Here is a 25,508-nt window from a genome sequence, read left to right on the forward strand (position 1 = left end):
TGTCTTTGGGTCTCCAGTTTCCTCCGTGCCTTTGGTTCACTGTCAGGTGTAATGTTCAAGTCTTCTGTGGCAACATTGAAACTAAACTTGATATTATTCAAATTATTAAAGAAAGCTAAAAAAGCATAAAATATGTTCCTTTTAATATTAAATCACTTTGAGCTTCACATTTTTTATTCATTGTTTGGAACAGTTTAAATTGTTTCACTGGGTGTTTTTTACTGTTAGAAAGGTATTTTTACATTAGATGAACATTATACCTAAAGAGGTCAAGAAAAAATTACTTCAAGCTTTATCATTTGTAATACCCCCCCCCCCCTCTATATATGTAGGGCATTTTTTTGATGCATCTAGTTATACCTTATTTCTGAAGAAATATTGGAAATAGTAGTTCCATATGAACAAAAAAAAATGCTAAAACTGAATCAATTTCTTCAGAGTATCAAGAAAAAAAATGGTAAAACTAAAAATGAGCTGTTGAAGTTGTAAATGAAAATAAGGTAAAAACAAAATAAACTATTTACTTTTATACATTCAGATAGGAATATGTGACTATATAAGTATGCATGAGTTCATCAGCTTTAAGATCCTTGATACCTGGGTTCTCTGTAATTTCAGTGCTGACATGAGAAAAATATTCAGATTGTATTGCTACTGAATGTCCAACAGGCAAAGATTGAGGATTACATTTTGGGTCGCACTTTTTCTAGCCTTTACATGCTCCCACTTAGTGATGTCTATCTGACATACATTTTCATACACAAATGACTTAAAAAACCTGATGTGGTTTCTGATAACAGGGGGATGGAACATGACAGCTAAATTCTGCTGTAGACCCTATGATAAAGATAAAAAAATGACTTTTATTTTAACTTTAAATTTAAACTGTTGATCCTGTCAATGAATCAGATTAAAGTAATTAAAGAACTGTAGAACACATCAGGAACCTCAGAGAAATATCAGACTCAGATCTAAGCTTAAATTTACAAATTGCTAAACAATCACGGCATTTTATCATTTAAAATTATGGCCAATCTGACCCTTGTTTTTATGCCATCTAATAAAGAATGGATTTTTGTAACACTCTTCTTTCTAGATTAAAAAAAGACACAAACTCTATTAGTCTTCTAAAAAAAACAATCTCTAAAAACAATTTAAAGATTGGTTTTATTAGTTTATAAAGACTTTATGATCTTGGTTGATGATCTTCTGTTTATTTGAAACACATTTACCCATTGAATCTCAGAGAGACAATTCTTTGATGTAGTGGGGTTTTTTATGGTTAAAAGAATGAAACTCAATAAAAAACTGCAGATTAAAAGCAACAACAATCAAAAGACGAACCTAAAATGTAAGGAATCGCTGTGACTAATACTTAAAGAGATATAGATGAAAAGATAGAAAGGGTAGAAATGTACAAATGATAACCCATTAAAGCCAAAACATACTTAAAAGTAAAAATCACAGATCCTCATGTAAGTTACTATATTTCAGAGATGAGTACTAAAAAGAGTGATGACAATTGTCCTGTTGTTACTGAATTATTGTATTTGTTGTGATCAAACTGTTAAATTTTAACTTTCTAAGCATCAGTTTACCGTTAAGTTGTTACACACATGTCCAGAAACATGTAGTAAATGTCTTCTGTGGGTGGCAGACTTTTAATTGTTCACCTGTCTGCTTCACCTGATGTGACACAAATCATTATTTGCCAGCATATGTTTGGAGAAAGGGGCTTTGCAGTTGAATTCCACTTTAATCTTCTTTTTGTCCCCTACTAATGTGATGTTTTGGATCTTACTGGACATGAAAGTTGACTTGCATGACTCACACCACTTGTCAGGATGGTGACATGACAGGCAAGTTTCCATCTCCTTCCTTTTCATGTCCTCTTAAAATTTCACTCAGCCTTCATCTTCAGACCTCCAAGGTCATCCTCAGATGTGCATCAGCAGCTCTGGCAGACCTACGCACCACTCTCCCATCATCCCCTCTCTCTGTCTGAGTGCCCTGCCATGCAGAAAAAAAAAAGAAATGGCTGTGTCTGCTGCAAAAGCCCATGGCTTACACTCTTTTTCAATCGTATGCACACTACCACATCTATACACAAGGATGTGTGGACACACACACACGCACACCACCTTTAGATGCAGCAGCGTGTTCAGGACATGTCAGGTGAACCGGTGCAAATCTGAGTCACCTAACATGAACAACGTGTCTGAATCTTCTCAAACTGATGTTCTGTGTTGACCTTCACTGACAATTGATGATTTTAAAGAAAAAAGCCTGATATCCTGCGCTAAAACATCTTTCCAACCCATTGATGTTAGGTGCAGGCACATGGAGGAATTTTCATATCACATTAGGGATAAATTATTATCATTTTCATAGAGAGTGGTAAACAAAATAAATCAGCGTACAATACAAAATGTTCTGTTTTCCTGTTAACAAAAAAGTCACAAGAAATCCTTTCACTTTTCTTAACTTGTGGCTGTTATCTTTGCCTAGCCGCCACTCATGAGCTAATTCCTGATTTCTGTGAACAGGTGAAGCCCTGAAATCCCTCTGTGCCTTGAGGCCCAGCTGTCTTAATATAGCTGATGATAGCAGTGGGTCAATCAAAGTAGTCCTACCAGGATTGTGGTGGCAGATTCTAGAAAGGGGCCATCTGTTGTGCAATGTCAATTACATAAGTAGTGTTGGTTTTACTTAGACAAGAAAAAAACACGTCAGTTTACACAAAGATTAAGACGTCATCCTAGAAATCAAAGTAAAAAAGAACAGTCAACTGAACTTGGTTTACCTTTTATTTTAATAGCGGACATCATCAAGATTCTGTACTCAGGAACAATCTTCCATCTATCTATGACCGTCCATTAAAATCCAACAAATTGGTTTAACCCAGAGGAGTGGAGCAGCCTGTGGAGTGTTAATGACTGTCTCCCTTCACCCTAAGCTATGACATAAAGTGAAGTAGTCCTTCAAAAGACAACTGGAGGTAGGTTGGAGAGGGGAGCAATTTCCTCTTGCCTACTATGTTAAAAAGCATGATTTTATACCAAAGATAAACATTTGTGCACCCTGGTGTCTAAAACGTCTTATTTGACACATTAAATAACTTTATTGCTTTGTTTGTTTTTTCATTTCGGACAATATTAAGTGTTGGCATTTTTCCTATTTATTTTGATTTTTTTCGAGCTTATGTGTGTGCGGCTTTAGGGGTGTGCCTTTTATAATTGATTGGTGGAACAAACTCTCTCTTTACTTTGTCCTGCCCAATCAGCCATTTTTCAGCACTGGTTTTCTTTTTTTTACAAATTTGTTTAGGAAAACACAAAACCGACCCTGAGTCAACCACAATTAAAACCTAAACTGGCCAACAAAACTGGCAAATGTTTTTTGTTCATGTTTGTTTATTGTAGACAACGGATTTTTGTTTGCTTTTCAGAATTTTACATGACCATAATTGCATGTTTCTTCTTTTAAAGTGAGAGAAGAGGTCAAGGCATCGTTTGGTGTTTGCAGAAGGGCACCAGCCATTCAGTGAAACTTTTGAGCCAGCATGAAGTGTTTAGTTTTGGTCTTTTTAGGCATGGCTCAATAAGTTAACCAATTAAAATAGACCCTGGTGTCAGTGGGACAAAAGTGCCTAAGGTTAGAAAAACAAACAGACAGAGCCGGTTTACATATATGAGCTCTATAAATGGAGGAAAGTTTATGTAAAGCCATAAAATATAAGGATTAGCATGCTCTTAAAACTGCATGATACAGTTTCCTTAGTCGTTTTTATTAAGGGTTATAGAGCTGCTGTAACAAATGCCTTCAGTATTCTCCCATCTAGAGCTATCCTTAAGAGAATAAGAAGACCCTAGTAATGAATAAAAGGTTCTGGTTGGCAGCAGAGACTGGTGTTGCATTTAAATGATGCTTAGTTGGCAAAAAGTGGCGTATTGCGTGCCAAGAAGCACCACTAACAGAACGGGACATCATCACCCCCTTTTATAAATGAATAGATTCTGTTGACAGCATATTCTCCTCCCACAGTAAGTAGGTTGTTGGGATGTAGTTTTTTTTGTTTATTTAGAACTATTAAATCATCTTTTTGGTTTACAGATGCCCTCTGTGGCCTCATTTTTCTCCTAAAAGTACACAGCAGAGAAGCCCTGTGGGGCATTTGGTGCTGTGAACCGCACATTTCATGGTTTAACAAGGAGTGTCCGTGAATGCCCCCCTCCCCCCATCCTGCTGTTGCTCTGTTGTACAGTCGTTTCATTCCTCAGTTAATGACTTTCCTGTTAGATGGAACAAGTCTTGCCAATTACTATTGGCCCTTACTGATAAGACGCTTTCATCAGGCAAATCAATGCTGACTTTGTGATGTCTTTAACAATTCGAAGAAGCTATGAAATAGATGGATACCTGTGGATCATTCATGACTCAACACTGGCTTTTTGACCCTTTTTGAATGTCAAATTTTATCTATAAATTTAGCTGTTTTTTAGTTAGAAAACCAGTTTCTGAACTCACATCCATCCATGTAAAATGTGATGGTTATATTATTTAGAAACAAAAACTTTCTTTCTCTTGAGATGTAGAAACTATAGGAGTAGGACAGAAGATTTAATGGCGATAACTATCTGGAGCAGAGAGTGTACCAGTGTCAACAGGATTACAGCCATGCAGTCCTATCTCGTTAAATATCGGAGAGCAGATGTGTTTGTGATCTATGTTCCCCCAGTGGGAATGCTGTTTTTTTCCCCTCAAGATTGACAATTACTCATTTTCCAGAACAGGGTGATTGAATGTCACAACACTGTGTGGAGCTCTCAGAGGATAAAAAGTCTCACTTTCCTCAAATCAAAGTTATCTAATTGGCAAAGTATCCTGTGCAAAACACGCTCATGTTTGATTGGAGCTTAAAAAGAGTCACTATGGGTTACATTTTGAGAATTGACTTGTTCTAAAAAGACAATCAGGTGCATCTGTGTTCATTTTTTACCTTGATAAAGGAAAAAAAGATTCAAAATTGGCAACAAGCAACACCGTACTTCATCTCCTGAAAAAGGAAGGTGTTTTGAATGAAAAATGCAATTAAGTGTAACTTTACAAAACAGCATTTAAGAGGAGGGTGAGTGTAAGCATTGCTACATAAAGTGTTTAACAGTCTCTGGGCATAAAAAGAAAGATATCCTAAGTCTGTATTCAAATTGTTGATATTCCTGACCTGTATGGGTTAACTCTTGTGACTTGGAATTTGTCTCAATTCAAATAAAATATTTTATGTTTCTTAAGTGTGTATTTTATTAATTTAGGTTAGAATTTACAAAAAGAAAGCAGACCATAAATGCTTTTAGGACACCATAAAGTTTTTTTTGTTTTTTGTTTTTGCATGATTGCTTTTTTGTATTTGCAACCCCAGTACGTCCATATGATTTGGGAAACAGATGACAAAATTAGAAATGACAGCCATCAGAAAGAAGTCCATTTGTGGAAATGGTGGAAGGAGTGGCGTGGCAGACAGGTGATGGGAGAGTGACTGACTAATGGCGGTAAATCTCCTGCTTACAAGGTTATTCCCTTTATCTGCTGTCACAAATCTTGTAAAATCTCAACACTGATAACTAATCATTACCAAGACAGAAGCATTGCTGACACTGAAATGACCTATTTATGGTAAATCACAGAATATTAACAGAAAAAATGTTTAAAAAAACACTCAAAATGACTCAGTTAAATTTTGAACATGATGCATACTTTGGTTAGATTAAAGAGACTTATTTAAAGGAAGGTGGTCCATGCATTTACACAGATGCACACAGGATCATGATCAAAGTCTCCATTAAACGGCAGGGATGAGTTCACTTTTGACCACAGGAGAGGCTTCTGCTGCTGAGCGGTGCTGCTACTTTCTATGTCCACATGCTCCCAACGTGCCTAAAAGCAGACACCCCGCTTTCATTTGGGCTGCTGTTTGATAAGACGACAGTGACACAAATACATATAACAAAGTTGTGGGAGAAGAAAAAAAAAGGACCCGAACTCTGCCTTCCATATGTTCAGGCAAAATGAAGCCCACCCAGCACCAAATATGCAAATGCACTTTAATTTTTGCTAATAGCATGATCCCACATGCACCAGTTTCCATCATATTTAGAAAAAATACAATGTTTGGGATTACACTAGATTATAAATTAGTTTTATAAATGAAAGAATTTTTTGAATGAAGATGGTAAGCCATTGCTCTGCTTTGATGTATCCCTAATGCCATGTCTTATTTCATTGCCTGTTAATCACACTTATTCCAACATGGAAAGTCCTTTTCCTAGTCCTTTTGACCACAATGTTTAACAACACTAACCCTTACAAAAGCAGTTGTGTCATTGAACTGGTGATGTAGGACCCACAAATGCAGGAGACCAGGTTTGGTGATGGAAACTTAGACGTATAATAAACAAACTTGAATAAGACAACAACCCATGTTGCAACAAAAAGGTGCCACATTATTGAATGATGGCAGATTGTTACCAGTAAATAACTGACAGAAATGCAAGAATTGTGAGGCTTCTAATCAGTTTGGTTATTTATTTACATTCTTAATTTGCAATGTTTTGTTGAAAGCTTCATGGTATGTTGAGTGAGACCTTCAGATTTTCCTTCAGATCTTAGTGGCTTTCCTGCTTTGCTGGATTCAAATATGTAGTTTAAGATGGATTTGAAGAATTATGTCAGATGTAATTGTGTTCCTTTTAAGGATAATATTTGCTTCAACTCTAAAACATAATTGAGCCTGAAGTTTTTTTTCTGTTTCATTTGACCATAGTATCAAAATATAAAGACCATAATATGCTTTTAAATAACACAAAACAAACATAATGAATTTAATTCTGCACAGTTGAATTTTTTGCAAGGACTTATTCTCATTCTCAGAAACCTAATCTACCAAAAATCAAAATATTTATTTACAGTAGTGTCTTTCCCCTTTGGACTTTGGGATTCCTGTTAGAGGAGAATCGGAGAGGATGGACATCCATTATCTCTGCTGCTATGGAGATGGAGAGAGGATTATCTGACTCCTGCCGGTTCTGCTGGCGTCCAACAGTTTGCAGTCATCAAGATCCATCTCCCTACTGTCGATCTGAGACAGACACATATATCCATTAACACCTTTTGGCAGTTGTTTTCCATCTCACGTTTATTGCTAAGTGTCACAGATCCTTAATTGGGGATGGTAATTACCTAATCACACAATATCAGGTGTCTTTGTGGAAATGCGGTTGCTGAAAATGAATAGTTATTGATCGGTAACACTGACATTCAACATACTCCTTTTTTTGCACATTAGCCTCTCATTGATTGTTGGCAACGCTTCCTGTGTGCAGTACTGAGAATCGACCTCAGTTCTAATGTGCGGTCCAGGCTTGACCATTAGAATCATCCATTATCACGCTCGACATCCACATGCTTGTCACCTAGGCCTGGTGGGAAATTGGCAAGCAGACGTGATCATGACTGCGAGGCAGAAGACTGCTCCTTCTAGACAGCTATTGCATAGTTGAAACATTGCTGGATGCAGGGTATTACACAATACTTATTATACAGAGTGGATTAAATGTATGTGGTTTCCTAAATGGAAAAATGCATCATGAAAAAGGGGCGGTCATTTGAAATACTACTTTTTTATTGTAGCCTGAATAGGTTTTCTTGTTTGTTTATGTTTTTATTTTTTAAATACTTTTAATACTCCTAATTTTTGTAAAACTTTCAAGAGTTTGTTTTAGCCAGTCAGAAAAGTGTGAGGCTCTGGGTGTGTGTTGAGGACTCAAATGTGAGGCAAAAAGACACACAAGTAAAACTAAAAAAGGGATTAACCAAAATAGTTAGAAACTAATGAGCTAGAAACCAATAAGGACAAAAAAAATGTATCAAAGTATACATTTCATGAATTATTAACAAGTGAATAAAGAAGTATGCACACTATAGAATGCAAAACTAACAACATGGATCAGGAAACAAACAAATAATAGCAGGGAATATTAGCTGAGGCTAATGAAAAAAATTGGAAGCAGCTGTGATAATTGTTAAGTCAAACCAGGTGTGAACATTGACAGGAAATAAACCCTGCATAAAACAAAGGGCTCACAACTCATGTGAAAATAAACTATAAAAAGTGTCATAACTGAAAAAACATGATTAAGTTCAGAAACCTGTGAAAATAAGACGATCAAAAGGCACAGGAAGTGATGCAAACATAAACAGAAACAAGGGCTGAATTCACTCTCTACTCTCTAACTACTAAAAAAACTGTATAGTTCAGGACTTTCTAGTGCCCTGGATCTGAAAAGCAATTTGGACACCGTGTTCATGTTTTTCTATTATTTTTTAAACAGCAAATATCATAGATTTCCTGAAGTAAACCTTATAAATATGAACATTGAATGAAAACTATTTATGAACCCACCATAAATGTTTTCATAAAAATTATTTAAACTCAATGCATTCTGGTCAAAATAGCTCAGTAAGCATCAATGCACACTGGTTGTATTTAGAGACTCCTGAGAAATTTCTAGGGCACTCAATTTTGAAATCGGACAAAATGGTGAACGCCCTATATAGCGTACTATGTAGTGAGTAGTGAAGGAATTCATCTGTTTGAAAGCAGTGGGTGTTTGTCATTTCAGCTTCAAAAGACTGAGTTTCAAGGACAGCAATTGCAATGCTAGCCTAAAGAATCGTGGCAGTAGATACTGTAATAGAAACTGAAGTGCTGGAAGGAGTGTATTTTCTGAATGTAACTCACTGTGAAAAAAGTACTTTTGCTGTACTCTATATAAAAGCTGAAAAGGGCTACAGAAATACTTTCCAATTGTTTTGCATATGCTAGGATACTTTTTTCATTCAATGTCATGTCTTCATATATTCAAACTGTTTAGCTTTCCCATTGTGCTACGGTCAAATTCCCTGAACTGTTGTCTGCTCACATTTCTATCCTGTTCTGTTGCCCTTTGTCAAAATATGAACGCAGTCAGCTGTGTGCAGCCTTTTTCCATTGTTTTTTCTGTTTGTCTGCACAAGCAATTCTTCTATGTTCTGCATTCATTGGTAACCCCAGTTTTCTGTGGCTCTAAACTTTGGAGGAGATCTATCTTCGTAATCCAGGTAGGCAGTTTAATAACACTGCTGTGGACTCCTGAGAAAAGCCAGGCATCTATTTAATGTAACGTGGACAGTGTGAGTGGGCTGATGGATAGCCCAAGAAGGAGAAATGATCATTCAATGGACATTAGCAAGGAATGTGCAGCCCCTTATTTGTCATAAAGGAAAATCTTTCATTCACAAATATTTATTTTGTGAACCGATGCACTGTGCATCATTATAACTAAATCATTGTAACTAGTCATTGTAACTAAATATAACTAGATATCTAAATTTGTGTGTTCACAGGTTCCTTTACGTTTTTGTTGAATAATGAATGAGCCAACATTTATTGTAATTTCACCTTTATAAGTATTGTTAAAAATAGTGTCATGATTAATCATGTCCTAGTTGGCTTTAGTTAAATACAGAATTTAATAAGTATTAAGATTAGTGATAATTTGGATTACAATAGTAATAGTATGTTTAGTAATATACGACGGAGTTTTAGGGCCAATTTACAAAAACTTTTTTTTTTCAATTATGACTTTTACGTCGTAAATTTACAAGAAAGAAAGTCATAACTTTTAATTTACGAGATTTTTAGTCGTTAATTTACAAGTTTTTTCTCGTAAATTTAATACTTAAAATCTATGAGATTTATGAGAAAAAAAGTCATAGATTGAGGAGGAAAAATCACCAAAGTTTTCCTTTTATCGGAGCCTAGCTTGAAGATGAAAGATGTGGAGCCTTTTGTGAAGCTTTATTTCCGAATAGGTTTAAAAAACAAAGAGATTTGGAACCTTTTAGTGACTCAAAATCAGATTGTTTTCAGTGTATCCGGCTTTCCAGGGTTCGGTGTCGGTAAAGCGGAGTTTCATATGTGAAAAAAGTGTCTCAGAGACACGTTTGGGTGTAGAGGACCGCTGCAGCCTTTATTTTCCTGTTCATTCACACACCCTGAAGTTCATTTGTCACCGTACGTCATGAACCTGTCATCCAAACATCAATGCGGAAGTAAACAGTTGCATAGGCCCCATCCTCCAGATGAAATGTCCCGTTTCAACATAAAATAATAAAGAGGAATGAAAATACTCTGTTATATTAGCATTAGAACGTTGAAAATGCCAAAAAGTGCTCCTCCTCAGACGGAAGCAATGAGTTATGTGGCGATATAACTGAGTTATAACTCATTGGACGGAAGCATCACACAAACGTAGAGATCTTGTCTTTGGTGGAGAAAGAAAGGATTTAAGTCAACAGCTGCAGGGATCCGATGGCTTCATCGGGTTGCAGAGATCCTGCAAACCACCCATCAATAAAAAAACATTAATAAATCGTAAATCAAACAAATGAGCTTCCAAACATTTGGAACGTTGTCAATAAACATTCCGCTTACCTGTTCAACTGAGTTTAGTCGGTCTGCTCTGCTGCGTGCTCCGCGGCGTTTACTTGCTGCTCTGTATGCTCACTTTGACTTTGATCTCGTAAAATTAAGAGTTTTTTTTTCGTAAATTTACGAGTTTTACGACTTAAAATGTCGTAATTTTACTTTTTTTTTTTTGGCCCTTAAACTCCGTCGTAGTGATCAAATGATTTTGCTCTTATAAAAAATATTTTAATGAAAACTGCATATTATATTATGGCCAAGAAACATCACCTTTCTGCCAGGGAGTTGAATGACGTCCAATATATAGATAATCCAAACTGTTGTCTAGCCTTTTATTGCTACTGCCACGTTCAAAGTGTTCGAAATGACTGTCAAAATGTTTGAGTTTTAAGTGGTTTTTGCCTGGACAGTAGTGGTTAGCACTCATTTAAACCTGAAAGAAATGCAATCGGAAACTACATCTATTTCACACTTAAGGGCATGAACTGTGTGAGGGCCAAACACACCAGCCACAGTCTCATGCAGAACACTTTATGATTTTGCACTATCTGAAAATTTTACCTGCCGTGTTTTAGGAGGTTTATAATTCCGTTGTTTCATTAGGATACATGTTACCTGAAAACAATGTGGACATGGTGTTTTTTTTTGAAAATCTAGTAGATTTTCTCTTACCTGACTCTCAAGAAGTATATAAATATAATTTACTTGCCATTTTACTTTAGAAAATCAAAAACAAAACAAAAAAATCTCTTCTCATTTGCCTGTATTCAGTAATGAAATTTGGCTTCATTGAAATGAAATGAAATGAAATAAGTGTCTATAGGAAACCAGTTTCTCATTAAACAGCAAAGATCTGCTTACAAAGCTGGGCTTCTAAATATCCATCTATTGATATATATGGCAATCCATTCATAGAGTCAAAAGTCTACGTAGATACAAGAACTCCCTCATCACAGACACTTCCTTCAGTTCTGCCAAAGGAGACCCCATTCAAGGTGCTTCCAGGCCAGCCAAAAGATATGCCCCTTAGTGACATGCCCAGAATAGGCCTACCTGTCCAGGGAAATGTAAAAGGGGCATCTAAAAGAGATTTCAGAGCCACCTTTCTTAAAATGGAAGAGCAGCGGCTCTACTCTGAAATTCTCCCTAGTGTCTGAACTGCTAAGTGTATATCCAAGGGAGTGCTGCATCCCTGCTGGAGTCCTACATGAAACTGAGAAGAAGTTTGAGTTACTGCTGGCCACATGATCCAAGCTCTTGCTGTGGTGTCACAGACTGGGCGGTCCTTAGTAGAGAACCCATATTCCCAGAGTACCTCCCACATAACACTGCGAGAAAGAGGATCGAACAACTACTTCAAATCTACAAAGCTCGAATCCCCAAGCACTCTGTGTAAGTGTAGATTTGATCCACTGTCCACAACTGTGACAAAAACCACCTCCTAAATATTTTATATCAAATTACAGATGCCTCCTTACAGAAATTCTCAAACCGCTTGGCCAAAAGAAAGTGCAAGTACTTGAAATTCCTTTGAGCTTTGATTGCTATAAATGCTCAGATAGGTTTGGCCAGAATGAATTTAAATGTTCTGTCTGGTGGTGCAATCCAAATCCCAGTTGTCAAGATTTAGTGAGTATTTCTGCAGAATCCTTGCTTTTTTTGTATGCTGGCAGTGGACACCACCTCACACTGATGGTCCTTATTGCGTGAAAAGTATGCTGTGGCAAGAAGCCCACTTGTAAATCATGCATATTGGATGAGACACACAGCAGATGAGCCTGGGCCCTCCAGTCAGGCCTAACATTAATTAAATATCAATTGGCCCTGCTTCTGTACCTCATTTCATGCCACATTCACACCTTCACTGGGCTTGTTGAGGAAAAATAAAAGTTTAAAATGAAATTTGTGGCCTTGCAGCTTCATACAATTTACAGCATCATTCAATGCAAGCATTGTGGTCCCATAATTTCTAATGCTTTCTACATGAAAAAAACACAACTGACATTTGAATGGAAACCTAAGTACAGACGCATTGGGACACTACTTGAGATTAAAAAAAATGTAATCGTTTGCACCAGGTAATTGCTTGTTTTGAGCATTCTTATGTTTATGAGGTCACAAAAAATCTTGAGATTAAACAGAACATTCAGAAAAGAAATGACAGTGTGAAAAGACTTAAGTATGAATACGGTCTTGAAAGACAATTTTTTACAGCCTGTTAAGTCTGAAGAAACTGCAACACCTTGGTTTACTTGTTGATTTATAACCTGGTGTGAGGATTGAGCGCTTTGTTTTTTTCTTAGTTGCGTTCTTGGTTTTGGTCTTGTTCTGTTTTTCTATTTTCCCTCTATCATTCACTCCAGGTTTAGGGTGCCAGTTATCCACAGATGTCTTGATTTGGGTAAATGGTCTATAGTGTATTTAAGGGTGGCCTTGGTGAAGAGGTAGAGCGGTTGACCCTTTGATCAGAATATCACAAATTGGTTCCCGCCTTGCATGCCCATGTGTCAAAATGTCTTTAGGCAAGACACTGAACCCCACATAGCTCCTGGTGATTATAGGTTGGTTATTGTCTTTTTTTTAAATGTCACAAATTTAAATGAAACCAGTTTAAAATAAGCCCTTTCCCAGCAATTATTAGGTTAGATTAAAATTAGATTAATTAGACTAATTAATTACTAATCATGATTACATGGTCTTTAAAAAAATCCCTTTACAGCATTATTTCTGCAGTTGATCTCCTATTAGTGTTTGCAGTCTGTTACACTGTATTTTCCATTCTGTTGTGTTAAAATCACTGAAAGATCTCATGTTTTCCTTCTACTTGGTTTCTATATAAAACTCCTTAAAAAAGGAGATGATGGCTTCTATCTAAATGCGTTTCCTATTGTAATACTAAGGCAGTTCTGGGCAGACTGTGGGCATGCACTTAGACATATTTCTGTAGAGAAGTTGCCCTCTTTCCTGACATTTCATAGAAAGTCAGCAGCACTTTCTACCTTGGAGTTCCTTTGATGATGTCTGAGGGATTTCCTTAATCCTCTGAGGTTTGGGTGGAGGGCACTTTCCCCCTACTGGGGGGATGAAGCTACTTAATGGATCACAAAGTTAATCAACCACAGGGAGAGCCTAGCTGAACTGGAGGAAAAGGTTGAACAAGTCCCCGAGGACCCACACTGAAATGTGCACAGACACACATCATTTTTCTCTTAAGATAGATACGTGTGTCACTTTGGGTTTTTAGATTCACTTCCTAAAAGATGACATTTTTTACTCTTCCTGAGATACAAATCAATTCGAAGAAATATTAGCACTTTTAAAAATAAAAATTCAAAATGATTTGGATCACACGATGCTCTCCCTGCTCCTGAGCAGAATCTCAGAAATCATTTTTAGTGGGTGAGAAGCTATCAGTGCTCTAATCACTCTCAACCAATCCTACAGCTGGTTTGATGAATTTAGGCCAAGGCTTGTGGCATGTGGTCCCTGCGAATGCAGCTCAGAGATGTCTATGCTTATCTAAAGGTTAATAGAAGGTTAATAAGAGAGGGACAAATTCAAAAACCTTATTATGCAAATTATGTTTTCTAAAAAGACCAATATGCGCTTGTGAAGTGGCTCTGTTAATTAGAAAATTGTCTCTGTGCTGGTTTTAACAGAGCCACCTCTGAAGCTCAGCTCACTGAAAAAAAATATTTATAAAGCTTATGATCACTGACTTTTCAAAACACAGCTTGATTAAGAAATATCATTCTTAATTGATAAATTGAGTGTCAGCTGCAGTATCTGCAAAATCTCCATACATGTGGACGACTCTTCTTTGCACACGTGTAGGTAGGTCCTTTCATGTTCACATTCAAACTGAGGCCAATGTGTTCCAATTGGCTGCTGATGCAGTTAATACCATGCTGAGCTCAGCATCTAACCTGAACATGCTGCTGGGGACCCGCAGCACAAGGCAGCCATGTGATCCTCAGCTGCTGTTAGGAAAGCAGATGAGGATCACAATGGTCGATACCTCAAACATCTTCATGAGAGCCCCATGAAGTTTAAGAGGTGTATGCACATACTATTTTATTATCATACAAGCACTATTTTATTAGCAAGTCAAGTATAATATGTTCTGTATTGGGGTTAATTATGTCCTGGCAATATTGCTGATCAAGCTAATTAGTTTTTCCAAGCGTCGAGAAATATTTATAGTCTACCTTTAGATTATATTTTATACACTAAAGTCTTCTTGTAATTCAGCTTTAATCTTTTTTCAGTCTTTAGAACATATACTCCATGATGTATCATCGTTTTAGTTTATTTTCTTATTACCTCTTCAGCATTTTTTTGTTTTTCCCCCTTCACCTTTAACTCACATGCAAGTGAACACTTTACAGGCCTGACCATGCAAATGTGCAATGAACACACATCAGGAGCAGGGAACTGCCCCAACGGGAACACCTGGCAAGCAGTTAGGCGCCCAACTCAAGGGCACTTCAGTTGTTATTAATGAAGGTGGGAGGCCCAATCTAACAAGTGTGTTAAAAAATAAATCACTCATATTTCTTGCTTTTGATTGTATGTTGAAATTAATAAACAGAATTCTTAAATACTTAAAACATTCAACTTTTAAATTTTGAATTTTGTTACATTGTTATACTTATTGCTAAATATTTATGGAAAAAATAGTTTCAAATGGTGACAAATGCGTCTGGTCCCTTTTTAAATGAAACAAATGAAGATTCTCTTGGAATTTTTTTCCCCAACACTTGCATACATTGGTTTATGCAATGTATACACTTGTAACACTTGTATATAAGATTTATGTAAACTGATCCAAACATACCATCATGTGTCCATTCGTATATTAATGTGTTTCTATTCGGTCAAAAAGCGTGCAAAAGCTTTAAGATAAAAAGATAACCTTGTGTCAAGATGTACTCACAAAATAATGACTCAATCTCTATTTGTATTATGCACTAAGAACTTAAGTATATATTAGAGCATATGTTTTTTATATATGCAGAATCTACTAAACTTGTTTTTCTCATACACGTTGTAACTTTGTGGAACATCATTTGTATTTGTGCATGAGTGACATTTAGAGCTTTAATTGAAAAGGCTTCTCAAGGCCTTTTGCACCGCCAGTCATAGACGCAAAGATAACAGAGCTGGATAACCTTGTGTTCTTCATAGACAGCAAAGAAGGTTCGTCTGCTGCTGCAATCGGCATTTCTTTCAGAAGATTAATTCCTAATTTTTGAGCTTATGATTCAGGGAGACATAAAAATGAAATAGGATAAAGTTATGTGTTTGCAGAGACATTTAGCTGCAAATCAGCTTGATCTAACTCTATATTCCTCTATTTAAAAAAGAACAGTGCATGAAAAATTGAGGAACATCTTGGTTCTTTGATATCTTATTATTAAAGTTAGCTATTATTAATGGGCCATGAATGCTATGATTGGCAGGTCACAAGCTCCATGCTCTGCTCCATTCCGATGCATCCACTTGTAGACAAATAGATCCATGCACATCTTCATTTTCCTCATCTGAACTGGTATCTGGATCAAAACTGTAAAGCTGGATACCTCCAATAATGCTCACAATTTTTATCGCAGCACTGGTAATGTTATGTTGGCTTTCTGAGGGACTGTAAGCTAGTGGGGAAGCGTATAAACAGATGGGTGATGTGAAATAGGGGCGGGGTTACGTCGTCCGGAACTCAGGGTCAAATTTCTGATGAACTCCTTCCACTCTGCAAAAACTGATTTTGGCTAAAAGTGGCATAATCATAATTTAAAATAAAACAAAAAACAAAACAAAACAACAACACTGGGAACGCTTTCACATTAGATTAAAAAAAGATGATTGGAGTGGAACTTCAGGTTTCAACATTGCATCATTTTAACATTCTTTTTATTACGGTGTGTTTGTGTGTATTTGTGTGTGTGTGTGTGTCTGTGTGTGGTTTTTTTTTTTTGGCATTTTGCAGGTTTTAAACAAAATAATTGTTAGTCTTGTCCTTTTGTTTTTAAATTTGATTATGTTGTATGTAAGCACTTTGACTGACCTGAGTTGTAAAAGTGCTATACAAATAAAGGTTCATTTAATTATTTGATTTGGCTTTAAACACTGAGATATTGAAAGAATCAAACAATAATCATGCAATCATGAAATTTTCTTCAAAAGTTTCAATCCCACTATTTTAAGGATTCTTCAGCTAATTACCGCATCCCAACATCCTGCATGTCTTAAACTAGAGCGTAGCTACAGAAGCAAATCCTGGCCTCAGAAGTGCCCCCTTGCTCAATAATTTGCAATGCTTATTACAAATGAGTGAAAACATCATGTTTTGTTTGTAACACCAAGTAGGTCTCATTACTCCAAATTTAAAGGAATTGAGTTTTTTTCTCTAGTATTGCATTTGCATGCTCACCCACAAACAAACTGTGGAAACGTTCCCATCCAAACAAATATCCATTTTGTAAAGGTGTTTGACACACAGACTGGATGCAGAGCTTTGAGTTTTCCAGACTGATTGGTATTCCTCCTGTGTGTGCATCGTGAGAGTGACTGACTGGTGGTCAGAGACCAGTATTGACTGCTCTGAGGATGTAATAGAGGCTGCGGTGATGGGATCCTGGACGTGAACACTCTCTCTGTGGCATGTGCAGCAGAGCCATACAAGATATAGCCAGGGCACTTAATCATTTTGCTGGCTCCATGCAGAGATGCAGGGGCCCCGTGTTTTGGAATAATGCTTGCGCCTTAAATTAGATCCCATTGATCCTGTTTTTCTCTGTAATTGCACAAACAGGATGGATGCTGGTTTTAACAGGGGGTCAGAGCAGACATTTGAAATACTTTAGCTTTAGGCATATAGGCTAAATTAAATCAGACAAAAGGCTGTTTGACCAGATTCAAGGTGAGTGGGCTATTAGGAGACAAGTGTACAAGAGCTAGCTCTCGTTTTTGTTTCAGCTTATTGCCAAGGTGAAGGTGCTCATCTCTACAAATCATTGTACTTTGCTTCACAGATAATACAATTACACCAGCTCTCTGCAGTGTTGTATGCTTATGGCCTGCAGTTTAGTAAGTGTGCAGTGTTGAGAAGAAGCCATCAATAGGCATTTATAGTCCAAACAGCCAAGTGATGTATGTTTGGTAAACACAGCTTGTTTGTGTTTACCAACCTGGCTCTCTTGTGATAGGCTACAAGAAATCCCATAAATTTGCTGTCAACCATAAATGCAGCTGTCCCTGTCGACGCCGATAGGACAAAAAAATGGTCTACTTTATGCTCACGTCAGAGCAAAGTGTTATTGTAAATGTGCAGCATGTGTCTGCTTGAAACGATAAGGTGGTTGATAGTTTGCTTCTTTCCATCAAACCTCATAAAAAATTGATCCTTTCAACAACTTTTTAATGTTGTAGAATTTTATCTAAACTTATTTTTCTACTTTTCTTTATGTCTTATTGTAAAACACAAGGTAGAGCTGAGTTTAAATTATTTTTGTCAATATTGCATTGGTCTTTACTTAAAAATATTATAATGAGTTCACTAGATACCTGAATCTATTTTCCCTTAAACTAAATCTTGTATTTTTGTATTTTTTCAGGCAAATTCGTTCTTTCAATCACTAATTAGAGGACTACCTTTGTTCTGTTTATATCTAGTTATGTGACATTTTATTTTATCACCAAATAAAATATGATTCCAATAGGAATTAGCTAAAAAAAATTGACAATGAATCTTGAATCAAATTCCTTCAAATGTTAATTCACATTGAATGGATATATTGTTTTGGCTGATACTCAGTCCTCTTAAAAACCAAGGTACAAGGTTTATTATTTTGATTTTTTTAAATTATTCATAAAAACTATCGCTCTTCCTGTCACAGTAGCCCTACAGGTGTCAACAAATTAAATTTAAGCGATTGCAAGACCTCACTCAAGATCAATGAGAAGACAATCTTTTGTCAATATCATACCATACATTACTACATACATTATTACCCCTCCACTGTTTTTCTTTACCAGCTAGACAATAAAGTTTTACCCCCCACATTTTTAAAAAATAATTTAAAATAATAAAAAAAAACATAACACTGACATACTCAAGCATCACTATAATAAAATGTAAAACGTGCTATATAAAAAATGGTATATGTCATTTGCATGTAAAACTATCATCTTCGATGATGAGCCTATCTGTATTTATGGAGGGAAAAGCTTTATTTAACAGAAAATCATACACATTTCTTGAATTTAAAATTTAAATATTACATGTAAAAGGTCTCAAAATTATGTGTGTATGTTTTTCAGTAGTTATCTTTACATGAAACAATCTCAAAGGTCATTCTGTTCATAAGGAAATGGAAAGACTTTGGTAAAGGATCTTAAATTCTCCACACCTGAGAGCAAATTTAAAGAACAATTTAAAAAGAGCACCCAAGGACAAAAATAAGTGAGATGTTAGAAAATAAAGAAGAATAGACATACAAGTTAATTGTATGTTAATGTATATTTTCTATGAGTTTTTAGTAATTTTGTCTTCAAAATTAGCTTTTGAATTATTTCTAGCAGTCTCAACCCCTCTTTTCTGTATCATGTTTACGCTTCTAAATCCAGTAATATTTAGCTGCTTGAACACAATGAAGCCAAATCCAAGTTGTTTTCCTCTGAACTCAGAGAGTAAGAGGAATTCTGCAGAAAAAAGCAGTTTATAGAGGGAGCAAAAACAGAGCAGATCGTGTGAATAACTGGAAAAAAAGGAAGTTGAAATAGCTTTCAACAGATGGTAAGAGCTGACAAACTGTTGGCCTTGCTCACTTGTAATCTGTATCATTTTTGCTTAGCTTTTGCGTTTTATATTTAGAGAGTGTGTTGACATTTGGCTGTTATGGTGACTGAGTGGAAAACTGCTTTTCGAAGATTGCAGTTTAGTCTGAAAATATAGATGATGTTTTGTTTCTGGAGAACAGGGGGATCGGACCGCTTCTTTGGAGATTCAGTGAAGACTAAGGCCGCATTTTCACTGCATGGTTCAAGTGACCCAATTCCGATTTTTTTCCTCTCATGTGGCACAGATCGGACATGACCGGTGAATGTGTAAGCAGGAAAAAAGCGCATGGATTCCGATTTTCTCAGATCGGATAGAGGCCTCACTCATATGTGGAAATAAATCGGATACGAATCGGATACGTGCATTTGCGTGTGCCATGTGAGCAGACAAATCGGATATTCCCCGGTAAATGCGAGTCGTACGTCAGTGACGTCAACTCAGGACACCACCAACTGAGATCACATGACTCACTGAAGTGCTTTTGTGAGCTGATTTTGCTGTCAGCGTGTTACCTTTCAGCCTCAGGCTTCAGACCGTAGTCGGAAACAGCTGTTATTCCCGGTCCTGTCCCGGTTGGGACGCAAACGGTAACTAATCAAGCTGGACACCATTGCTATGGAACAGGCTAGAAGCTGTTTATTTCTTTGCTTGTGTTGCGGAGTGGGGGCGTGTATGATGGGGACCGCGCGTGCTGTGTGTAAGGAGAGGAGAGGGGGTGTGAGCGCGGAGCGGGGGAGTGTTGGAGAACCGTAAATTAAAAATAAGGTGTCTCCCCCAAAAGTTTTGGAGTCTTTCTTAACCCACTCTGGAGGCTGAGGGTTTCGAACGGGAAAGTGAACCCCGAAGGAGAATCAACCTTTGGCCCTGGAGAAAATCTCCCGTGCGTTTCTGACCACGGTCGGAAAAAGAGAAGTCATCGCGCAGGAAAGGTTCAACACTTGTATCAAACTGTTCGGACAACACAATGTCTGCAAACACTTCCTCATTCAAAACTCAGAGAGAGCACAAAAGCCGGCCGAGCAGCCCCCCTTTTTCCTCTCCCCTCTGGAGCGCACAAGGCAACGCCTCCTTCGTCGCTGCGTTGCCTCCATGACAACCGCAGTCACAAAAGTCCGAAGGAGGTCCGCGGAAGGCGGAAACGCTGCTACGTAGTCCTCAGAATAGTATAAATGCAAGAATCTGATACGGGTCATTTTTAAAAGATGATGTAAGCGGGTCATCAAAAAAATCAGATATAGTCAGAAAATCGGATATGGACATCAAGACCTACAATCTAAATGCAGCCTAAAACAAAAAAAAGCTGACATGGACCCTAAACAGCTCAAGAATGGTCAAGAAAATCTATCAAAAAAGGTTTTATTTCGGATAGATGATCCCAGAAAGGCTGTTCTAGAAATTGCTGCAGAACGCCTGCAGAATTACCTCAGAGGGCATCCGATCAAACTGCATATCTGTGGTTTGGAAGCTGCACAGCTGCTGAGTGAATAGACCTACAATACAGAAGTTGCCCTGGGCATTGTGGAGAGGGAGATCCCACACCTATAGAGAGGATGTGCACTGACTGCATGCCGAAAAAGGCCAGCGGACATCCCAGTCAATCACTGTTTCAACCACTGCTGTCAGCCAAATGCTTCAGAACAATAAAATCAAGAACAAATAGACTGAAGATCAACTTCTTCCCTGAAGCTTCCTCAGCCCACCCATTACCCCCTTCTGTCTTCATCCTCCCACCCATTGCAAGTCTTTGATTTATTTTTTCAAATATTATCATAGCAACAGTGAAGCTGCTTCCACTCTGTTGGAACTGGTTCAATTTACCATTAAAGAGAAATATACATGTTTTGCATTAACAGTTTTTGTAAAAAAAAAGAAAAGCATGTGTATCTTGCACTGAAACAGTATACACAGTACACTGAATGAATTAAATTTAGCTAAATGATTTAAATTATGTGGATAAAGAGTTAATTTATTTTGTTTTCTGTGGGAGTCTGAATCTAATTGAGAAGGGATTCTCTCGCTGGAGCAGAGCTGTGCTGAGTTGTTTTGTTTCAGAACGGCCGCACAGTGTCTTCCTCTCAAAAGGGTCTCACGCGGTTTCTCTTTATTTACCTTCTCTCCTTGGTTCCCAACATTTTTGTGCAAACAAAATAAATCTGAAGGAAAACAACAGAGAAAATGCATTTCTCTTTATATATGCTGCTTCTCGCTCTTCTTATGGCCTGTGTATATTTAGCTATAAACTGTTAGTTGATGTTGATTTAAATAACTTAGCTGCCAGTTCAGAAAGCAGATATTTACAATTTGTGAAAACATATTTTCTTGTTGGCTTGACATTACATTTTTTTAAGCACCCACGTTAAGCTGTATTGATGCTTTGGTAGGGAGACACAGGTACCATTTGTAGTACAAAAACAAGTTATGGATATTATAAATACATTTTAATAAGAAGAGATCTTGAAAGTGTGATTGAAAGATTTGAAAGTGAAACAGGAATTTGTGCATGAATTAATCAGTAGTCATTGGGGGTTAGGCTCTGGGCAGGACACATCTTGCATGCTTGGGATGACCTCGAACCATGTGAAAAGACACCTAGAGGGTGCAGAAGTGCAAAAGTAAAGTGTGACAGCCAGATGGACGAAAGCCTATTGTGAGACACTAATTAACCTGAATTGCATGGTTTTGATATTTAGAAAGAAGCCAAAATGATTACAGAAAAATCCATGGAGGCGTGGACAGCAAAATCCTTGCAGATCTGCTTCAACAAGGCGAAATAGCACCACAACTTACTATTCGCAAGCCATAAGGTGCTAGGTCATAATCTGTCTCTGAAAAAGCCCTCATTTCGGTTTATATAATTGATTATTCCATTTGAAACAAAGAATTTTGTGTCACTTCTAAGTATATACTTATTGTGATGAATGATATTTTATTTCTGTAATTGCCATCTCCTGTTGATTTATATCACAAATCCAACAACTGTTAAACATCTGGCAGTTTTAGTAGATCTGTGTCCTCATGCATCCATTTGCACCCTGCTACTGCGATTTCTGCCTCTATTGCACCTTTATCAGCAGAAGTTTCAGGGAACAACTGATGATCTGACCACTTTTTTGAGATTTATGTCTCAAACAGGAGACGACATTAGCTCATTCTTTCAATAAATGTGGCGTTTTAAACGTGTCATTTGTGCAGCTTGATTTGTACTGAATCTCACAAGCCAAAGGCTCTTTTCAGAAAGTGCTCTTTATCACTTGTTGTCTAGATGAACGATAAATCTCTTGGGTAACGAAACCACTCATCTAAAAAGATGAAAGGTGTGATATAGTTTGGCATAACTGAGCCTCAGATAATAACACCTACACCGAACAGCTTTAGATGCTAGCTTCAAATTCATCAAGCGCACAAAATATACAAACACTTCTCTTCCCTGCATTTCTTAGGTCTTTCTTTGGTAAAGGTAAAGTGGTATTGATCGCTGTTAGTCATGTCCCCACAAATCAGCTTCAAATGGTTTTGCTTTAGCAAGTAAACGTCTTTGTCTGAACTGTCTTTCAGGCCAAGAACCTTTCAAACATCCTACCTGCTGGGATCAGTTTCTAAACCTATAATTTCTGCAGATTCTTAACTCAAATTATATTTACACTGGAGTGCAAGTGTGGAAGTGGCATTTTGAGTTTGTTCTGCTGACCTGAATGATGTTTATGAAAACAGCAACTAATTGTGACAAAATAACTATTGTGTCACACCAAATGCGATTCACACAGCAGAGGCGGCCAGTTTCAATGTAAAGCCAATGGTACAGACGCAATCTGAGGTCCAGCAGCGCAAAATGATTAATGGGCGGGGTGCAAAGGTCTGGCAGCGGGGCGATTTCAGCAGCATGGCGTAATTTGGTACCTGTCTGAACCAAATTGCCCAATAGTACCCGTCCTGGCTACTGGACAGGGCAGATCAGGGAGCTTGTGCAATGCATATGCGTTCCTGCGCCAAAGTGACGTCACAACGGCCCATTAATACAAACCGAGCATCTTTGCGACATTGACAGCGGTTTATAAGGAGACGTACGTAGAAATGTAAAACTGAAATTATTTTTTATTAAATTTGTTCACTTTTATAACAAAAATACCACACATGTCAAAAACTCAAAAAGCACGATTTTAATCGGAGGGGGACTTTAGAAAAAACATGATATAGTCACTTTAAAGTGTTGCATAATGGCACAAACCCACTTTCCTTTACTTTAGAATCCACTGGAATTACATTAATTACATAAACCGTTGTAGAATTACAGTAGTCAAAAGAATGTTAACATTGGAGATAAAGATCTGGTGTTAAAGCATTTACAAAAAACAATTCTAAAACCATAAACATAATTTTTTTTATCTTAAGGTAATAAATATGTAATTTCTTTTGTTTTAAAATCTGATTTTTTTTAACATTTGAGTCAGTGGGAAAATAGCTTTCTTCTGCTACCATCCTCTATGAGAAACTGCAACATTTTTTTGTGATTTGTTTCAAATTCAGGAACCAAAGGAACAGGATTTCCTACGCAATGTATAAATTGTTTTATTCTGAATTACCACAAAGTGGTGAAATCACATGAAATATTTGTTTCAGAAATAACTGCTTTAGATTTATTTTAAAAGTGTAACCATTGTTTTCCAACAAACACCTTGTGGAAATAGACTTAGTGAAACAGTTAATATCTTTTCTTGATAGACAGACATTAGTTTTAAGGTCATTCCTGTCATGGCTAAAACATTTATTAAGTTTTATTTTAAGTAAGAAAAATGAAAAGCTGCAGATGTTTAAGAAAATTACCAAATATTATTCTGACAAATGTTATATCCTCAGGCTGTTACAAAAGTTTACGCATACCGCAGTCATTTGGTACACTTTTTCCCAAAAGTAATTATTATTTTAATTGCATGCATTTTTTTTAAAGAGAAGTATTTGTATCTACAAGAACCCTGGATAATGTTAACTTTTAACATTGGCATTGGTTCCACATCGCTATTTATGTCTATTTTTTGGTAGCAGTGATTATGAGAGGAATAGAATTGCCCTTGTTGTTGGACCCCATAGTGAGATAAAAATGACTTCAGTTTGGGAAGAATCCTGGGCGCAGCATGACGACTGAAGGCAAAACTGAAGACACGGCTCAAAATGAATCCCAAGATTAGAAAAAACCCAGTACAATGACAACTATTTTACTCCCAACCTGACATTTCCTGTGGCTTGGTCAGGAGTTTGCCGTGTTGTTTGGCTGGAACTTCAAAAAGGAGCTTTCTGTTTTAAAAAAAACAACAGATTTCTTTATGAGCCAAAAACATTTATATTTCTATGTCTTCCTTATAGCTAGCCAAAGTTATATTTTTATTGTCTTATACTTATCAAGAATTTTCTGATATACATACACCTATTAAAACACATAAAAATACCAGTTATAGCTTTTAGTAGATTTTTGGCGGTGAATCATCAGGACAATTGCTTGCTTTCACATCAACTAGTGATGTCCAGTGAGTTCCTAAAGGCTGCTCTGTTTGTGTCACAGTTTGGAGAGAAGAGTGGTATTCTGTCATTTTGTCTGCAGCTTGTTGCAGCATTAGAAACTGTGAAGCTTCAGTAAGAGGAATTGATTGAGGAGCTGAAGTTCAGTTCTCTTGAGGATAAAGACTGTCAGAGAGCTGTATACCTTTAAATAGTTATCCCGGGCGCTGTGTGGCAGCGAATCGATAAGCAGTTAACTTCAAACCACAGTCACGTGCTTTCACTAAAGCTCCTAAATATGCCCTAACATGTTAAGACTATCAGTTTTGAAACACCATTTTAGGAAAAGCATCTACAATTTAAGTGTCCATTCATAAAAATCCGCATTAAATGAAAAACAAAAAACAAAAACGTGTGTTTATTGTATAAAAGTATTAGCTTTCATTAGAGTTATGAGATTCCATAACCTAAATACCCTTACAGAATCCAGAAGGTTGTGGATCCATATATGTGGAAAAGAATTGTAGTCTATTTGTGCTGAGCCATAAAAAGTGGAATTGAATCTACAGAGTACGAATGGCCTTTGTTGCTGCTCTTATTTTTCTGCCAGCAAGATAAACTTTGATAGCAGAGCTCTGCGGACTTTGAGGGGGTATG

General features: G+C 37.0%; 1 protein-coding gene across 4 annotated transcripts in view; it reads left to right on the forward strand.

The window, feature by feature from the left end:
* The window catches only part of gpc5a (glypican 5a), a 124,013-nt gene that overhangs the window by 93,083 nt on the left and 5,422 nt on the right, over positions 1-25,508 (forward strand). The window contains exon 10 of one of the 4 annotated variants that reach the window (XM_078945135.1): positions 2,819-5,291. The exons of the other annotated variants lie outside the window; for them this stretch is intronic. Coding sequence (XP_078801261.1) covers positions 2,819-2,880 — 62 coding nt within the window. The 3' untranslated portion in view covers positions 2,881-5,291. Of the gene's footprint in view, positions 1-2,818; positions 5,292-25,508 lie in introns of those variants that run through there. 4 annotated transcript variants of the gene reach the window in all.

This window comes from Oryzias latipes, chromosome 3, assembly GCF_053564925.1.
Source record: "Oryzias latipes strain Hd-rR chromosome 3, Olatipes_Hd-rR_3.1".
NCBI classification, from domain to species: Eukaryota; Metazoa; Chordata; class Actinopteri; order Beloniformes; family Adrianichthyidae; genus Oryzias; species Oryzias latipes.